At 40.5% G+C, this 17,728-nt stretch overlaps 1 protein-coding gene across 1 annotated transcript in view; it reads left to right on the forward strand.

The window, feature by feature from the left end:
* LOC121697485 (mucin-2-like) overlaps positions 1-17,728 on the forward strand; it is a 77,615-nt gene that overhangs the window by 25,621 nt on the left and 34,266 nt on the right. Inside the window, exons 16-24 of the mRNA XM_042079021.1 lie at positions 620-752; positions 2,080-2,323; positions 2,676-2,716; positions 2,859-2,947; positions 3,430-3,581; positions 4,855-4,993; positions 5,396-5,500; positions 5,664-5,849; positions 6,024-6,266. Coding sequence (XP_041934955.1) covers positions 620-752; positions 2,080-2,323; positions 2,676-2,716; positions 2,859-2,947; positions 3,430-3,581; positions 4,855-4,993; positions 5,396-5,500; positions 5,664-5,849; positions 6,024-6,266 — 1,332 coding nt within the window. The remainder of the gene's footprint in view (positions 1-619; positions 753-2,079; positions 2,324-2,675; positions 2,717-2,858; positions 2,948-3,429; positions 3,582-4,854; positions 4,994-5,395; positions 5,501-5,663; positions 5,850-6,023; positions 6,267-17,728) is intronic.

Genomic DNA, 17,728 nt, shown 5'->3' on the forward strand with positions numbered 1-17,728 from the left:
CGCTATAATCAGGTACGCACCGTCATGTTCCCTACGACCGCTATTATCAGGTACACACCGTCATGTTCCCTTCGACCGCTATTATCAGGTATGCACCGTCATGTTCCCTTCGACCGCTATAATCAGGTTCACACCGTCATGTTCCCTACGACCGCTTTTATCAGGATCCCTATGACCGCTATAATCAGGTTCACACCGCCATGTTCCCTACGACCGCTTTTATCAGGTTCCCTACGACCGCTATTATCAGGTTCCCTATGACTGCTATTATCAGGTTCCCTATGACCACTAGTATCAGGTTCACACCGCCATGTTCCCTACGACCGCTTTTATCAGGTTCCCTACGACTGCTATTATCAGGTTCCCTATGACCACTAGTATCAGGTTCCCTATGACCACTAGTATCAGGTTCCCTATGACCACTAGTATCAGGTACACACTGTCATGTTCCCTACGACCACTATTATCAGGTACGTACGTCAGACATTAAAATCTGGAACATGTAGTATTTTTAAGAATGATCACTGACTGAACGGTGAGAAGGCCAGACGTTTTTTAATAATGTTTTATGTATAATCAATGTAAATATTTTAATCATATTATGTTGTGCTGTTTTTAGGCCTGCCTCAGTAAAACATGCCACTGCCAGTCGGGGCTTCAGTCGTGTCTCTGTGTCGCCCTCGGCAACTACGCCAAAGCCTGTGCTTCTGTTGGGGCCTCTCTGGGAGACTGGAGAGCAGCAGCCAACTGCAGTGAGTCCACCTGGGATACCACACATACAGATACATACATACATACATACATACATACATACATACATACAATACATACATACATACGCACATACTACATGCATACATACATACATACATACTTACGTACATACATACATACGTACATACATACATACATACATACATACATACATACTACTACATACATACACATATTTACACATTCATACTATACTTTACAACTGCAGTGAGTCCACCTGGGACACCACACAGACAGAAACATACATACGTACATACATACATACGTACATACAATACATACATACATATATACATACATACGTACATACTACATATATACATACATACACATACATACATACATACATACTACTACATACATACACATATTTCACATTCATACTATACTTTTCAACTGCAGTCCACCTGGTACACAACACAACCATAACACTCAGTACAGAGCGACTTTCAACACAGATACACACATTTCTTAAATGATTCAATCACTATTGGGACTGTATGGTTTTGCTGTGCTGTTTTAATACAATTTGTATTGTTTGTACTACAGTATTTAATATTTTCAATATAGTTAATATTGTTAATGTTGTTTGTAGAGAGAAATGTGAATGTCATGATTTCAATTCAATTTTATTTATATTCAATTTTATATTTATCACCATGACATATACTGTAAATATACCTCTAGGCACTAAGTAGCTTGAACTTGATTCCCGTATTGGCCACATTCTGCTTCATACATGGGTAATGTGGTGCTGACGTGCTATATGTCACAATATGGAGAACTACCAGGAAGGAGGTCAAAACAAGGAAGTACTTTGTGAAATGTTTAAATGTGAGGGTATCAGATTTGACACCCTCCCTCTTGTTCTGGAGTGCGTAACATTCTCTTTGAATTGGGCAGCTGAATTACTGGTGTTCTGTTTCCTTGATGGATTGAATGATTTCAGCTATTCAGTGAGAACCGGGAAATGGGTTTTACACGCACTTGATGCTTGGGTTTGCATCTGGCTGCACAAAAGAAACGCACTGTTTTTAAATCTGGTTGTTCGGGAACTTCCTTGAAGCGTGCACGCATACTGTACAAACACACACACATGTACACACACAGTATGGAAAAGCATGCAGTATGTAGAGCTATGGAGGCGTGCTTGTAAAACTTGGAAGGAGATTTTACTGATGACTTTTAATGACTGTATCAGATTGATGATTTTGTAATGTGTGTATGCATGTGTGTGTGTATGTGTATGTCTGCCTGTGTGTTTGTGTGTGTGTGTATCTGTGTCTCTCTGTCTCTCTCTCACAGCGGTGACGTGTGCGACCAACCAGGGGTTTGACTACGCAACACAGGTGTGCAACCGCACCTGCCGCTCGCTGGCGGGGCCCGACCCTACCTGTGAGCTGGAGGCGGAGCCTGCGGAGGGCTGCGGTTGCCGGGAGGGAACCTACCTGAATGACCACGGCAGCTGCAGTCCCCGCTCGCAGTGCCCGTGTCACCACATAGGGGGCGCCACACTGCCAGGACCAGTCGTCATTGACGGAAGGGCATGGTAAGTGGACAGTGACCACAGGCTCAGAAGAGCCTGTGGTCTCTGTTCTAGAGAGTTCCACAAGGTCATAACTAGAACATATTCTGCACTGGAGCTTAAATGTTATTCGCTTGCTGGAGGTCACTTTGGATGAAAGCGTCTGTTAAATTAATAAATGTAAATCTAATTGTTGCTAGATTTTTAAAAACACAGAGACCGCAGATTCCGAACATACGTTGGAGAGTGGGAGGGTCATACAATGACTGCCATAGTGCCTTTCATGTGATGGACACCAGACAAAAGATTAGAACGCAGATTTATGGGTACATTTGAGAATGAATGAAGTTTTATGTAGCAATTCATCTTTTTGCAGCAATTGTGAAGATGGAAAGCTGAACTGCTCAGAGGCCTGTGGTAAGCTGTTTAAAACACTCTCTGATCTCTGATCAGTTACAATGTTGTGTGGATTATCTTGACTATCACAGCATTTTTGAGTTTGAGTTACTGTACGAGGAGATGGGCTATAAAGCTAATTCTTTTTCATGCTCTCTGTCAGTTTGCCAAGAGGAAAAAGTGTGTGTGCACTGTGCGTATTTACACGTTAACACTGCACAGAAAACTTGTGAGAGCTTGAGCAAGCCAGTTGTAAGTATATCACACACACACACACACACATGCACATACACGCATGCACGCACGCACACCCACACACACACCACACACACATAAAATAAAATGCTAATATCTGCCAAATGCACATACTTACCTGTATGTAACATAACTAATATAAATCTTCATCTTCACTAAACTGACAATATATTGTATTATTTAGTTATTATTTGCTACCTATTTCTACAGATTTGGTCTTTCTATGTTTTCTCATGTTAAAACGGAGTAGTTACTCAGCTTAGGCCTAGCTATTTGGATGTATGTAGATAATGCATGTAATGCATGTAATTGTAAGTAATTGTATTAGTATTGTCACGCGATTCTTTGGTTTGTGTTGTGTATTTAGAGTTTCAGTGAAGTGTGCAACACCGGCTGCTACTGTCCACACACACGCACGCGCGCGCGCGCACACACACACACACACACACACATCACGTTATGACTTTGTGTGTATGCAGAGTTCTGCAGTGTGCAGCACCGGCTGCTATTGTCCAGATGGCCAGTATGAGGACCACAAGGGAATGTGTGTGTCTGAGGACAACTGCACATGTGTGTTTAGCGGGAGTGTGTACGGCCCTGGGGAGAGGGTAGAGACCAACTGCAAGATATGGTGAGTGTGTGTGAACCGCCATTGATGGAAAACATCCGTTGAATTGGTCACTGTACATTTGTTAAAGGAACACCAACCTTTTGGGAACTAAGCTTATTTGGCTTTTAGGCTAGATGGCCATTACAATGACCAATATCTTAAATGAACTAGCTGAATAACACAGGTGACCACTTCTGCATAATTTCATGGAGTGATGAAATGTACACACATTTTTGATCATTTCGGAACTGTGAAATGTAGCATATATGTTTTGTGGTTGTGAACTTATTGCAATATCACCATAACTATTCCACCTGTGTGTGCATAGTTATAATTCTGAAGTGCAAAATAGTTTACGCTACAGCACACATATTTCCATAAAAATAAGCCTGACCCCGATGCACCCGATTGATGCATTTAAAAGTTAAAATATACAAACAATTTCATGTCCTCCTATTTCATGTCAAAATGACTGCTGTGGGGGCGGTGGTAGCATAGTGGAGCTGGGCTAGCATGCAGTAGTAGTGTAGTGGCTAAGGAGTTGGGCTAGCATGCAGTAGTAGTGTAGTGGCTAAGGAGCTAGGCTAGCATGCAGTAGTAGTGTAGTGGCTAATGAGCTGGGCTACCATGCAGTAGTAGTGTAGTGGCTAAGGAGCTGGGCTAGCATGCAGTAGACTGAAAAGTTGTGGGTTCAATTCCCAGATTCCACAGTTGTGCCCCTTAAAGGTTGTATCAGCGATTTCAGGCCCAAAAAAGGGCCAAACATGATCACATTCATCTAATAACATTCATCAAACATGATCACATTCATCTAATCTTTCCTAACGATCCGCTAGCTGTCTGCCTCATAAGCAGGCCGTCAAAAAAACGTGTCTCTGTAGGCACCCTAGGCTCCGAGATCTGTACACAAAAACAATTGCTACCAACAAAGCAAAATAAAGTGTTTCAACCAATAACCGACGAGATGCGCATTTAGGAGAGTTTTAATTGCACGGGAGGGAGGGGGAGGGAGTAGCGAGCTAGCTCTCTGTTTTGTTTAAACATCAACAGAAGTGACGTATACCCGCTATCGCTGATACAACCTTTAAGCAAGGCACTTAACCCCAAGTTGCTCCAGGGACAATGTAGTCCATTGTAATGTAATTGAAATGTAAATCACTTTGGATTAAAAGTGTCTGCTAAATGAATAAATGTAAATGTAATAGACCCTAACCAGCATATGTGTGTGGCTCTAACAGTGTGTGTGTGTGTGTGTGTGTGTGTGTGTGTGTGTGTATGTGTGTTATTCTAACAGCACCTGCAGTGGAGGGCATTGGACCTGCACTGGAGAGTCGTGCCCAGGACGGTGCCAGGTGTTTGGTAACGGTCACTACCAGACCTTTGACTCCAGGTGGTTCAGCTTCGATGGGAACTGCCAGTACACCCTGCTGGAGGTGAGATCAGGCACTGACCTCTAATCTACAGTAAATGACCTTCTTCACTTTGGCCTGGAGGTTATATCAGGCAGTGACCTCTAATCTAAATGACCTTCCATCGGCTAATGATAAGAACTGCTGCGTGATTGTATCATCTGCTATACGTCTGGGCTGACTTCTCCTGCTGTTAGTTACCCAGGATGACAGTGGGAGTGTTGGTGTGTTTTATTGTTGTTGCTATAAGAGTTGGTGTGCTTTATAGTTGTGGCTATAAGTGTTGGTGTGTTTTATTGTTGATGTGAGTGTTGGTGTGTTTTATAGTTGCTATGAGTTTTGGTGTGTTTTATTGTGGCTATAAGTGTTGGTGTGCTTTATAGTTGTCCTGAGTATGTGTATGAGTTGTCCTGCTGTTTGTTACAGGATGGCTGTGGGAGGGGCAATGGGCAGTTTGCTGTCAGAGTGGAGAGCATTCCCTGCTGTGATGAAGAGCTGACCTGCTCCCGCACCATCACTCTGGACCTGCTGGTACACACACACACACACACACACACACACACACACACACACACTTTCTCTTTCTCTTACACACAATCAAATGCACTTACACAATAACATGTCATCACAACATACACACATTATCCTACCCCCTGCCCCCCCCCCCCCCCCCCCCTCTCTGTTGTGTGTTCAGGATGAGGTGTCGCTGGTGCTGGGGGACATGTCTGTGTCCTCCAGGTCCTCCAACACAGGGGGAGAGATGCTGTACTCCGTCCACACAGTGGGGCTCTACATCGTGGTGTCCGTACCGCGCCCAGGCCTCACACTCATCTGGGACAAACACACACGCCTAACCGTGCTGCTGGAGGCAAGGTTGAGGGTATGTACACACACACACACACACACACACAGTAACTCACATACACACTCACCCATTAACACACACGTACACCACACAGGTCATCATGCTTGGAGGTATGTTTGAGGGCACACACTCACGTACACACAAGCAAACTGAGCAGTATGAATAAACACATTGCTACACTTTCTTTAGGGTCAAGTGTGTGGCCTGTGTGGGAACTTTGACTCCAGCGAGGCCAACGACCTGATGAGTAGCGGCTCGTTGCTGGCGTCCAGTGCACTGGAGTTTGGGAACAGCTGGAAGACGGGCACGCCACCCTGTTCCGACGTGACGACCGAGACCTTCCCCTGCCAACGCCACTCCTACTGCTCCAACTGGGCCGAGAGACGCTGCATGATCATAACTGGAGACACCTTCAAGGAGTGCCACTTAAAGGTAAACACAGAATGAATGCCTTAGCTTAGCATTAGCATGCTAGTTCTGGTGTCACTTCAAGGTAAACATAGAATGAATGCCTTAGCATAGCATTAGCATGCTAGTTCTGCCTTCATATGAGCCATCTTAAGGTTAGAACAGAATGAATGCCATAGCTTAGCATTAGCATGCTTGTTCTTGCTTTAGGCCTACATGAGACACCTAAAGGTAAACACAGAGTGAGTACCATAGATAAGCATAGCATTAGTATGTTAATTTTGCCTTCTTAAAAGCCATCTCACAATGACCCTGATGCCTGGAACTGGCTAACCATTGCACAACATAGTATAGCATGCCATAGTATTGTCAAGCACAGGATAGACAAGTATAGGATAGCCTAGCTTAGAAGATTGTTAGTATGCTAGTTTCTGGCACAACCTAAATGATCTGCAACAACACCTTAAAGGAACACGCCACCCAATGTCAGTAGTAATATATGTTCTTACCTTAACGAATTGAGTCATACCTCTCCCGTGTCGGTATGTGCACTCAAACGCTCTGGTGTGCGGCGCGAATGTGTTAGCATGTTGCTATGCTAGAGGGCTCAGACGTAGCCATAGAGGGAGGAAGATGGCAGTAGTCAAAAACATCCACGTTTTCCCTACTTAAATACAGTTGCACGAGTAGTTGATAAAAATGTGTAAGGTCACACAAAAACATAAAACTTGGCGATTTTCCAAGCGAATATACAGGAGAACTACAATGTGTGGCGCAATAGCACTTGGGAGTACTTCGACCTAGCGTAGTAATATTAACTAGAAAAGCATTTCCTGAAGGAAATACAGTGCATGAAAATGCAAAAATATGATGTAAAATATCATACAGAGTAAAAACAAACTATATTGGTTGCTAGGTAGATGAGGTTTAATATAGTTGGAATGACTGAACAGTTAAATAGGTGGATAGTTTAAATGGTTAAATTATTTAGGTAGATAGTTGACAATAACTGACAGTTGGAATGGCTCTAATGTTTTAGTTAATGTAGTTAATTTAGCTAATGTTTTCTAGCAGTTTTTTAAAAAATGTTAATAATGCTAATACTGTTACCTATGCTAACAATGCTAACTATGTGACTTAGCTAACTTAGCTATTCATTTTTAGCAGTTATGCTAACAATGTTAACTATGCTAACCATGTTACTTAGCTAACTTAGCTAATGTTTTCTAATAGTTTTGATAAAAATGCTAACTATGCTAACTAAAATGCTAACTATGCTAACCATGTGACTTAGCTAACTTTGCTTATCATTTGTAGTAGTTATGCTAACTATGCTAACTAGCATACTAACAATGCTAAAATGTTAACTATGCTAACCATGTGACTTAGCTAACCTAGCTAAGCATTTTTAGTAGTTATGCTAGCTATGCTAACTAGAATGCTAACTATGCTAACCATGTGACTTAGCTAACCTAGCTAATTATTTTTAGCAGTTATGCTAACTATGCTAACTAGCAGTTCTGTTAAAATGTTAACTATGCTAACAATGTTAATGATGCTAACTAGCTAACTGAGTGAGGACTTTTACTTTGAAACAGTTGAAGGCAGATGATACAGTTGAGTCATAGTTGACAAACAGTTACAGTAACAGTTGATAACAGTTGAACAGTTAAAAAGTTGGATAGTTTAAAGGGACTTTTATTTTGAAACAGTTGTGGGCACAGGAAGCAGTTGAACAGGATCTGCAGTCTTAATACAGCCATATAGAGCTGCACAGTCCCGCCCACAGCCAAAATGCGGTTAGGTGCCGGATGTAAGATTCCCATTCATTTGTCCCATTGACGTTTGGAAAAATCCGTATCTAAAGAGTTTTACAGCATGTCTTAGGCTAACCAGCTACGGCATAACTCATAAGCATACAACATATCATTTCGAGTGAAAAAACAAAGAGAAAATCCAAACTAGACTGCATTTCCGGCGGGAACTGCGAAAGTGTGCTTGCCCTGGTCCGGTCACCAACGTGAGCAGACAGTGGCATACGCTATGCTAAACCTGGCTTGATCCAGGCATTGTAACAGTGCCTTTCAGTGTTGGAGCAGTGGCAATATCTCAAAAGCTCTAGGAGAGGGCTATTCAACTATTGGCTTGCGGGTTGAATGCGCTTCGTTGGATTTTACCTTTGGCCTGCCTTCGAATTTAGCTTCTATGACTGAGATCAAATCAATAAAATAAAATGACAGCAGTGATTGGCTGCAAAAATAAATAATGTCACGCGTCTTGCGCCTCTCAAACTGGACTATCAGGTAACCTACAGAGGAATTGAAATTATGAAATATGACCAAGGCATTAAAAAGCTGCTTGTTTGTCAGGATACTTTTTCACTGATTTATTTTAAAAAATATGAGCTATGAGTGTGAATGTTATATATTCCATCCGACAAATTATGTTTTACTGGTTTATTTGACAAATAATCTATATGGATTTGCTCTATAAAGACCTTATGTCTGTTTGGGATTGTTTTGTGAGCCTGGGGTTGTTTTGAGAGCCTACTGATGTAGCCTATCTCAGAATAAAGGAATACTTCATATTACTCTAAACCACCGTCTGTAAATCAACTGTATACTACTGTCTACATTGCACTATATTTCTTGACCTGTCTCTGTATGTTTCATCACCTTTCTATACTTTGCCTCACATTGCAACACAGCTCAGATCTTTGGTTGCTATGAAGGCCAGTCTTTCTAAATGGATGGTTGCTATGGCCAAAGGCCAGTTCTATCTCTGCCGTTGTCAAGCGGGCATATTGTAGAATTCTGATTAACCTTATCTTATTTAAAACATCTGTATTTTACTTAGCCCACTTCCATACAGTGGGTCCCATTAAGAAGTGGCCACTTCATTCGCGCTTACCGCACACAGCAGCATTGTTAAATTAATCTGTCACCATATGCCTATGCTTACGTTTGCAAAGAAAACATTTTAATTTGATTCACATGAAACGTTACATTTCATGTACATGTTGACAATGAGTAGGCTAGTTTTGGTTGTTGGTGGTGTTATTGCATCCCTTAGTTATGCCTACAATGCAAGTTCCCTCGCGATTGGAAGCTCCTGTAGACAATAGTAGACGCATTTCAAAACATCGCGTTAGGAGTCCTTGCCACTTCTTTTAAGCTGTCACAGACTTAGGTGCTACTTTTAGGGCTAAAGTGCTTCGTGAATTACTGTTAGTAAAAAAAATAGCAGTCCTAAAGTTACAAGTGACGAAGTTACGAGTGCAAGCATCTCATAACAAATGACCATGGCATTACGCTAAACAACATAAATCCCAATTAGCAACATACATCTCCTCCCTATAGCTAGCCACACAAGAAATTAATGATACTAAATCTTTGCTTAGCATGCTTCTCCCATACACATGGAAACCGATATTTTAGGTTCTTGGCCACAAACTCAAAACGTGTCTCTCTGAAGCCCTGTTCTAGAATCTTTGCTCTGAATGCTGTGTTGCTAGGCAACATCAAATAAACGAAATCAGAGCCATATAAAGATTACCAGCTCGTTTTTGTAACAGAGATAGCTGTTTATTGTCCCTAGGTTTACAGAAACACCTATTCATATTAATACGTAGCCTATGGAGTGCTGCCGACCACTGTTCATTACATGGCCCAGAATGCCTTGCATGTCTTTACAACAAAACAACACAGTAAAACCTAAATGCCCGTAAACATATGCATTTGCATACTTGTAACATTTTTAATAATACTCTCCCATCATGATATGTAACAATAATGAAAAATTTAATTTGAATACCGTCAATGTGAAAACAACTCTATTATGTAAGCTATATATAGCTACTGTTCTCCTTGCTACTTCAGTTCGTAAGTCCATACTATCCCATGGCAGAGCAAGGATTTCATGATTGGGCAAGGTTGCCTGGAAACATTGTGTCTGCTCTGAGACATTGTGCATACATGGAAGGCATTGTGATAGAAGGTGAATGGTGAAAAGGTGAATGGTGTGAGTTACCAAATACCCGTGGGTGGTTTGCCAAATGATGGAAACTTTTGGAATATTTCTTTTTTTTTTTTTTTTTGCCTATGCACCCTCACACTGGAGTCCCCAGTTCATATACAAAATTTGGTATCGATATGTGACAGTGTTCCTGAGATATGGACGACTTCCTGTTTCGGAGCTTCGCCGCCGATTTCGTTTGGCTGTGACGGGCAAACGCTTTCGAAAATCAAAAATCCTTCCGCTAACATTTGTGAGGCTTGGTCCAAGGATAATGTACGTCAAGTTTCGTGGCGTTCGGACCGAATTTGTGACCTGTGAAAATTTAGTTTCGCTTTCTGTTCAATCCAATATGGCGGACGAACGGCACGCCCACCTGACGTCATCTTCGCGACCAACTTACACCGGTACTGACCGGACGTTTTAAAGTTGGAACGGTGTCTCTGTCTCAAAGGGCCTAGGCGCTAGGGCTGACAAAAAATTAGGGAGACGGGAAAAATAATAATAATAAAACTTAAGAAGAGCAATAAGTGTGCTGCTTTGCAAGCACACTTAATAAAACTTAAGAAGAACAATAAGTGTGCTGCTTTGCAAGCACACTTAATAATAATAAAACTTAAGAAGAACAATAAGTGTGCTGCTTTGCAAGCACACTTAATAATAATAATAAAACTTAAGAAGAACAATAAGTGTGCTGCTTTGCAAGCACACTTAATAATAAAACTTAAGAAGAACAATAAGTGTGCTGCTTTGCAAGCACACTTAATAAATATAACCGCAAGCGGTGATTTACGGGGTCCGAGCAAAACGAACATGAGGTAGCATAGCTTTTTAGTTTTACATATGCTTTGATTGTTTGGGCCCAATTGTTCAAAAGAAACGTGATTGGATTTCAGTTACCAGATTGGATCAAATCTTGAAAATGGCTTGTTCAAAGGGAAACAAGGATCCTGAAATTGGATTAGATCACATAATCTATTCTTGGTTTTGATCTGGATAAAACCTTCACTTTGTATTGTTCAAAACTTTTGAGTTAAATTGGAATAAATTTGATGCATAAAATTAGGATTACCCTGTGCTGTAACGTTATAGTGTGCTAACCAGGGTGCGATGTGTGTAAAAACCAGAGGGGGGGATGATTTTGAATAAGTTTGTAACCCGCCCCCCCCCCCCCAAAAAAAAAAAAAATGAACGAACGATTCATAGCCTCGTAATGTCATGGCTAATAATAGCCTATATTAATTTTGCCACCTTTGTAACATTTTAGTTTTAGTTTACCGTGGTGTATGACTTTAAACAGCGAGTGTGTTTGGTATGATGATCGGCTCCTCTAATGCAGGGTAGGACTACGTTTGACAAGCATACAAATTCACCTTGTTCTTGCCCCATCTGAAATTACTCCTCTACTTTTGCTGCCTCCATCCTTTCTGTATTTGTTGTGCAAAAAAACGTTGTATATGATGGCACTGAAGTCTTAAGTTAGTGAATTGGCTAACAGTGTTAGTTGCGTAGGCTACGTGCATTCTCTCTCCTGCTGATTTGCGTTCAGTAGCCAAGTGCGTAATATTGCAAAAGTTGAAAAAATAAATGTGTTTATTGTAGCCTACAGAAAATAAATAGCCTACTATCATACTGTCAGTTAATTGGCTACAGTGCAGTGAAGAGTTTGGAGAGTAAAGTTATAGGGAAACTTGAAGTTTTATGAAAATAATTTACGAACCAGAACATAAAGACCATGAAGCTTCTATTTCTTGCAGCTGTTAAAACACCCGCTAGATAGTTTAAATACCCACCAACATTCGTTTTTGCAGTACAGATTATTTCTGAAAGTTATTTGTCTACTAGGCCTAGCCTAGGCTACTGGCTGATTTATCAAACGAGTGCTTTCTCGTTTGTCCTCCGCAAACTACAGATGTTTCGATAGAGAGCGATTGAATAAGCGATGCCAAGCAATTTCTGTAACACTTTTTGTGACATTCAGCATATATCTCCTCATTTAATGTAAGTTCCTTCGGACAATAGGCCTATACGTTCTACTCTACGTGCAGTTGTCCTCCATCTCAGTTGCATCAGTTTTCTAATTTTGAAAGTTCTAAAATATGACTATATGCTTCACTGAATCCTTCTCGTATTCTTTCATTTGTCCAGCTAACTTTTCCATTGAAACTAGCCATTTATGATGGATTACACACTCAACATTCTGAAATGTCCTGCACGATCAAGGCCAAATTAAGTTATCACGCAGCCACTGTGTCAGTATAGCAGCATGAGTGCCGACAGTGACGGTGCGTTTCTGATGTCAGATTATTATGTAGGCTAGCCTACTGGACTGTTCATGTTGCAGCGCTTTACTTATATGAAGTAGCATTAATCAATATGAGGGGCATAGGGGGATAAATGTTGTCCCCACCAGGAATAAAAATAATTCTGTAGAGGTAGGGATAGGAAAACCAGAAGGGGGGGGGGGGGGATCCTCACCATCCCCCCCTACAAATCGCACCCTGGTGCTAACTTCCACAACCTAATAGTATTCTAACAATACCCTATTCTAGTGTGCTAACCTCCACAACCCAACAGTATTTTAACAGTAGTATTCTAGAGCGCTAATCTCCACAACTCAATAGTATTCTAACAATACTCTATTCTACAGGACTATGCATTTGTCATGGATAAGATGAAGGGTCTGATAATGGAAGGCAGTGTTTCCCACAGAATGGAATTGTGGGGGGGGGGGGGTTCTGTGTTGGGAGTCAATAAGATGAACAGCCTATAATTATGCAGTTATACTTGCCTTGCACGACAAGTCCTGACAAGTAGCTGTAACGTTATAGTGTGCTAACCTCCACAACCCAACAGTATTCTTAACAGTATTCTATTCTAGTATGCTAACCTCCACAGCCCAACTGAAGGAACTGTAGGGGGCGATGTGGGTCGAGGTAGAGTCAGTGTGTGGCGAGCAGGCAGAGCCTCGGTCAGAAGGCTCAATGGTATGGAGTGATGACACGGAGATAGCAGGTTTCGGTGCAACACAAGTGAACTTTATTTGAGTTTCAATTCATCTGTTCTTTTGTTCTTTACTTGTATGTGTGCTGCATCAAAGAGGAAACAAACAGAAAATGGAGTAATCAGTGAAATGGGGTAAATCAGTACAGATCCCAACTCACAAACAAACCAATTGACATTTGAACAATAAACTGAAATCATATGGCTATATAAGGTACAACTAAACAATACTTGACATCCCAAGTCAACCAACATCACCTAATCATCTCTCACATGGGACTCCAACACACCAAACCAACAAACAAAGACCTTAACTTTACACATGATGGCAGAGCTACTCTACAAACTGATAAACATCACAAAAGTCATAGTGAGGGTCATTAAAGTGATGACTTACATTAACTCAAAGACGCACACAGAGCAGGACACACTGGAGTGCTGGGTTAAGATGAACAAAAGAGTGAACTGAGGGTGAGCAAACAATTTATCCTGGTCTGAGCCCCTGCTCCGGAGCTACAGGGTTTCCCAGCAGGTAAACTGGGTGTGGTTAGCTGGCAGAGCCAAACAATCCTGCAATTTCTCCACAGCACTTTCACCTCAAGCCCTCGTTACACTGACAGACTTTGGAAAGATTTGCAAAAATGTGGAAAAGATTTTTGAAAGACTACAGTCTCAGAACCTCTCACATCTAAAGACAAGTAGTAGAGTTTTAAGTCACAGACTATGATTTTGCAATGACTAGGGATCTTGCAGGGTCACTATTTACAAGACTGCAACACGATTCCTTTAAATCATTACCCATCGTGCAATAGATAAACAGGAACTGAAAATTATAGCCTACTAAACTCTACTAAAGTCCTATTTTCGTGTTTCTGCAGCATTGTTTCATGCGTGACATCCTTAACCGATATAGAGTTGTTCTGTCAAGTGGAAGAGCCGACTATATATGTATAAGAAATGACAAATATTATAAGAATAACAAATAATTATAGGCTGTGTCGGAATCAATAAGATAAACAGCCTATAATTATACAGTTATACTTGCCTTGCACTACAAGTCCATATTGACAAGTAGCTGTAATGTTATAGTGTGCTAACCTCCACAACCGTACAGCATTCTATTGTAGTATGCAACAATATTCTAACACTAATGCTTCAAGTGGGATTTGAACTCTCAACCTAAGGATCACCAGTACAAGGCATTATCCCACTGAGCCACTGTCAATCCTACATGTTGGCCAGTCACATTCACATAGTAATAATGTGTATTGGTAAACACACAACAAGAAAAACTCCAAGCATACATTTGACAATAAAATGAAGGGCTTCCCTAAAAGAGTACACCTGAAAACTTTTTGAAATTCTGGGGCAATTAGACATTTGTAGAGATGAACACTAATGGATGAAATATAAATATGATAGACGTAATGATGAAGGAAAAATAGTAAACAAAGAAGTTCCCCTAAATGTAATAGAGAGTCCCGGCATTCTGATTCTTGGCAACTGATGAGTGTGAATGTTGATTTGACTGATGTCATTCAGGTGCTGTTCAATGGTGTGAATCTTAAATGACAAATCCTAAAGCTCTAATGGGGATTCGAACACTCAACCTAAGAAACACCTGTACAAGGCATTATCCCACTGAGCCACTAACAATCATACACATTGAGTAGTCACATTCACATGGTGAAAATGTGTGATGGTAAACACACAAGAAAAACTCCAAGCATACATTTGACAATAAAATGAAGGGCTTCCCTAAAAGAGTACACCTGAAAACTTTTTGAAATTCTGGGGCAATTAGACATTTGTAGAGATGAACACTAATGGATGAAATATAAATATGATAGACGTAATGATGAAGGAAAAATAGTAAACAAAGAAGTTCCCCTAAATGTCAGAGTGTCTCGGCATTCTGATTCTTGGCAACTAATGACTGTCTATGTTGATTGCCTGATGTCATTCAGGTGCTGTTCAATGGTGTGAATCTTAAATGACAAATCCTAAAGCTCTAATGGGGATTCGAACACTCAACCTAAGAAACACCTGTACAAGGCATTATCCCACTGAGCCACTAACAATCATACACATTGAGTAGTCACATTCACATGGTGAAAATGTGTGATGGTAAACACACAAGAAAAACTCCAAGCATACATTTGACAATAAAATGAAGGGCTTCCCTAAAAGAGTACACCTGAAAACTTTTTGAAATTCTGGGGCAATTAGACATTTGTAGAGATGAACACTAATGGATGAAATATAAATATGATAGACGTAATGATGAAGGAAAAATAGTAAACAAAGAAGTTCCCCTAAATGTAATAGAGAGTCCCGGCATTCTGATTCTTGGCAACTGATGAGTGTGAATGTTGATTTGACTGATGTCATTCAGGTGCTGTTCAATGGTGTGAATCTTAAATGACAAATCCTAAAGCTCTAATGGGGATTCGAACACTCAACCTAAGAAACACCTGTACAAGGCATTATCCCACTGAGCCACTAACAATCATACACATTGAGTAGTCACATTCACATGGTGAAAATGTGTGATGGTAAACACACAAGAAAAACTCCAAGCATACATTTGACAATAAAATGAAGGGCTTTCCTGAAAGAGCACACCTGAAATCTTGTTGAAATTCTGGGGCAATTAGACATTTGTAGAGAAGAACACTAATGGATGAAATATAAATATGATAGACTTAATGATGAAGGAAAAATAGTAAACAAAGAAGTTCCCCTAAATGTCAGAGTGTCTCGGCATTCTGATTCTTGGCAACTAATGACTGTCTATGTTGATTGCCTGATGTCATTCAGGTGCTGTTCAATGGTGTGAATCTTCAATAACCAATAGTATTCGAGCTAGAGCCTAAAGCACTAACGGGGATTCGAACTCTCAACCTAACAAACACCAACACTAGGCATTATCCCACTGAGCCACTGACAATCCTACATATTTGGCAGTCACATTCACATGATGAAAATGTGTGTTGGCAAACACACAACATCAAGAAAATTCCTAGCATACATTTGACAATAGAATTAAGGGCTTTATAAAAAAGAGTACAGATCTGAAAATGTGCACTGTTAATGGTATCCACATAATGATGGTTGTATGGTTGTTCTCCAAGGGAAAAAAATTACTCATATAGGAATATAGGTGATATAGGAGAAATGGGCTGAGTGGTCGAACTTTATTGGTCTATATCTCTGAAATGGAAAAACATATCCAAATTCTTTTGATAGCTTTTGTGAGGCTTTGTCTAAACATTGTCTGTGAGAATTTTGGTGAAGATTTGATCATTTTTGAAGCCTGTGAAACTTTTTATGATGTTTGGCTTTTCTCTGAAATTGTGGCAAAAGTAAACATTTTTAGAGCATAAGACCAGGGTGAAAAAGATGCATCTGAATGTAGAGATTAATATGATGAAAGAATTTTGAGTCTAGGTCAATCTGGTAAGGAGAAATAAGCATTTTTGACAAGAGCGCCACCTTTGGGTGCAGTACCCCAAATTGTGGGTTATGGGTAGTGGGGGGTACTGGTAACAATACTTGAAAATGTGAAGTTTCTAGGACTTACGGTTTATAGGAATATAGGTGATCTAGGAAAAATGGCCTAAGTGGTCTAACTTTATTGGCCTATATCTCTGAAATGGAACAAAATATCAAAATTCTGATCGATAACTTTTGTGAGGCTTGGTCTAAACATTGTCTGTGACAATTTTGGTGAAGATTTAATTATTTTTGAAGAGTGTGAAACTTTTTATAATGTTTGGCTTTTCCATGAAATTGTGTCAAAAGTAAACATTTTTAGACCATAAGACCAGGGCAAAAAAGATGCATCTGAGTTTAGAGATTAATATTATGAAAGAATTTTGAGTCTAGGTCAATCTGGTAAGGAGAAAAAAAACAATTAACTTTTTTTTCCAACAGCGCCACCTTTGGGTGCAGTACCCCAAATTTTGGGTTATGGGCAGAGGGGGGTACTGGTAACCATACCTGAAAATTTGAAGAGTTTTGGAGTTACGGTTTAGGCTGCAGTATGACTTTTACAGAATTTTGGCCAAAAATGAACGGTACAGAAACAATAGGGGTCCTGCAGCTACGCTGCTCGGACCCCTAAATAAGTGTGCTGCTTTGCAGCAAGCACACTTAAAAAAGTCTGTGTACATATTTTCATTTCCGAGCGAAGGAACTACTCATCCCATAAACCACCGTGCCTCACTGAATAATATAGGCAAAATCGGCGCGATTTATTTTGCCATTTCCAACCGGCGACAGCACGCGAACCCTTTCCTCCAAACAGTGATTTATATATAGCGAATGTGCAGTTAATAGCAGTTATTTCAGGAGTAATCGTGTAAATAATGAGTGTTTTGATATTGAATTTTATGTTTATCATCGTGTATTTTATATCGTGTGTGTGTGAAAGCGGTTAACGTGGCAGTGCTTCGTAACGTTACCTG

The sequence above is a fragment of the Alosa sapidissima genome, chromosome 22 (genome assembly GCF_018492685.1).
Source record: "Alosa sapidissima isolate fAloSap1 chromosome 22, fAloSap1.pri, whole genome shotgun sequence".
Classification (NCBI taxonomy): domain Eukaryota; kingdom Metazoa; phylum Chordata; class Actinopteri; order Clupeiformes; family Clupeidae; genus Alosa; species Alosa sapidissima.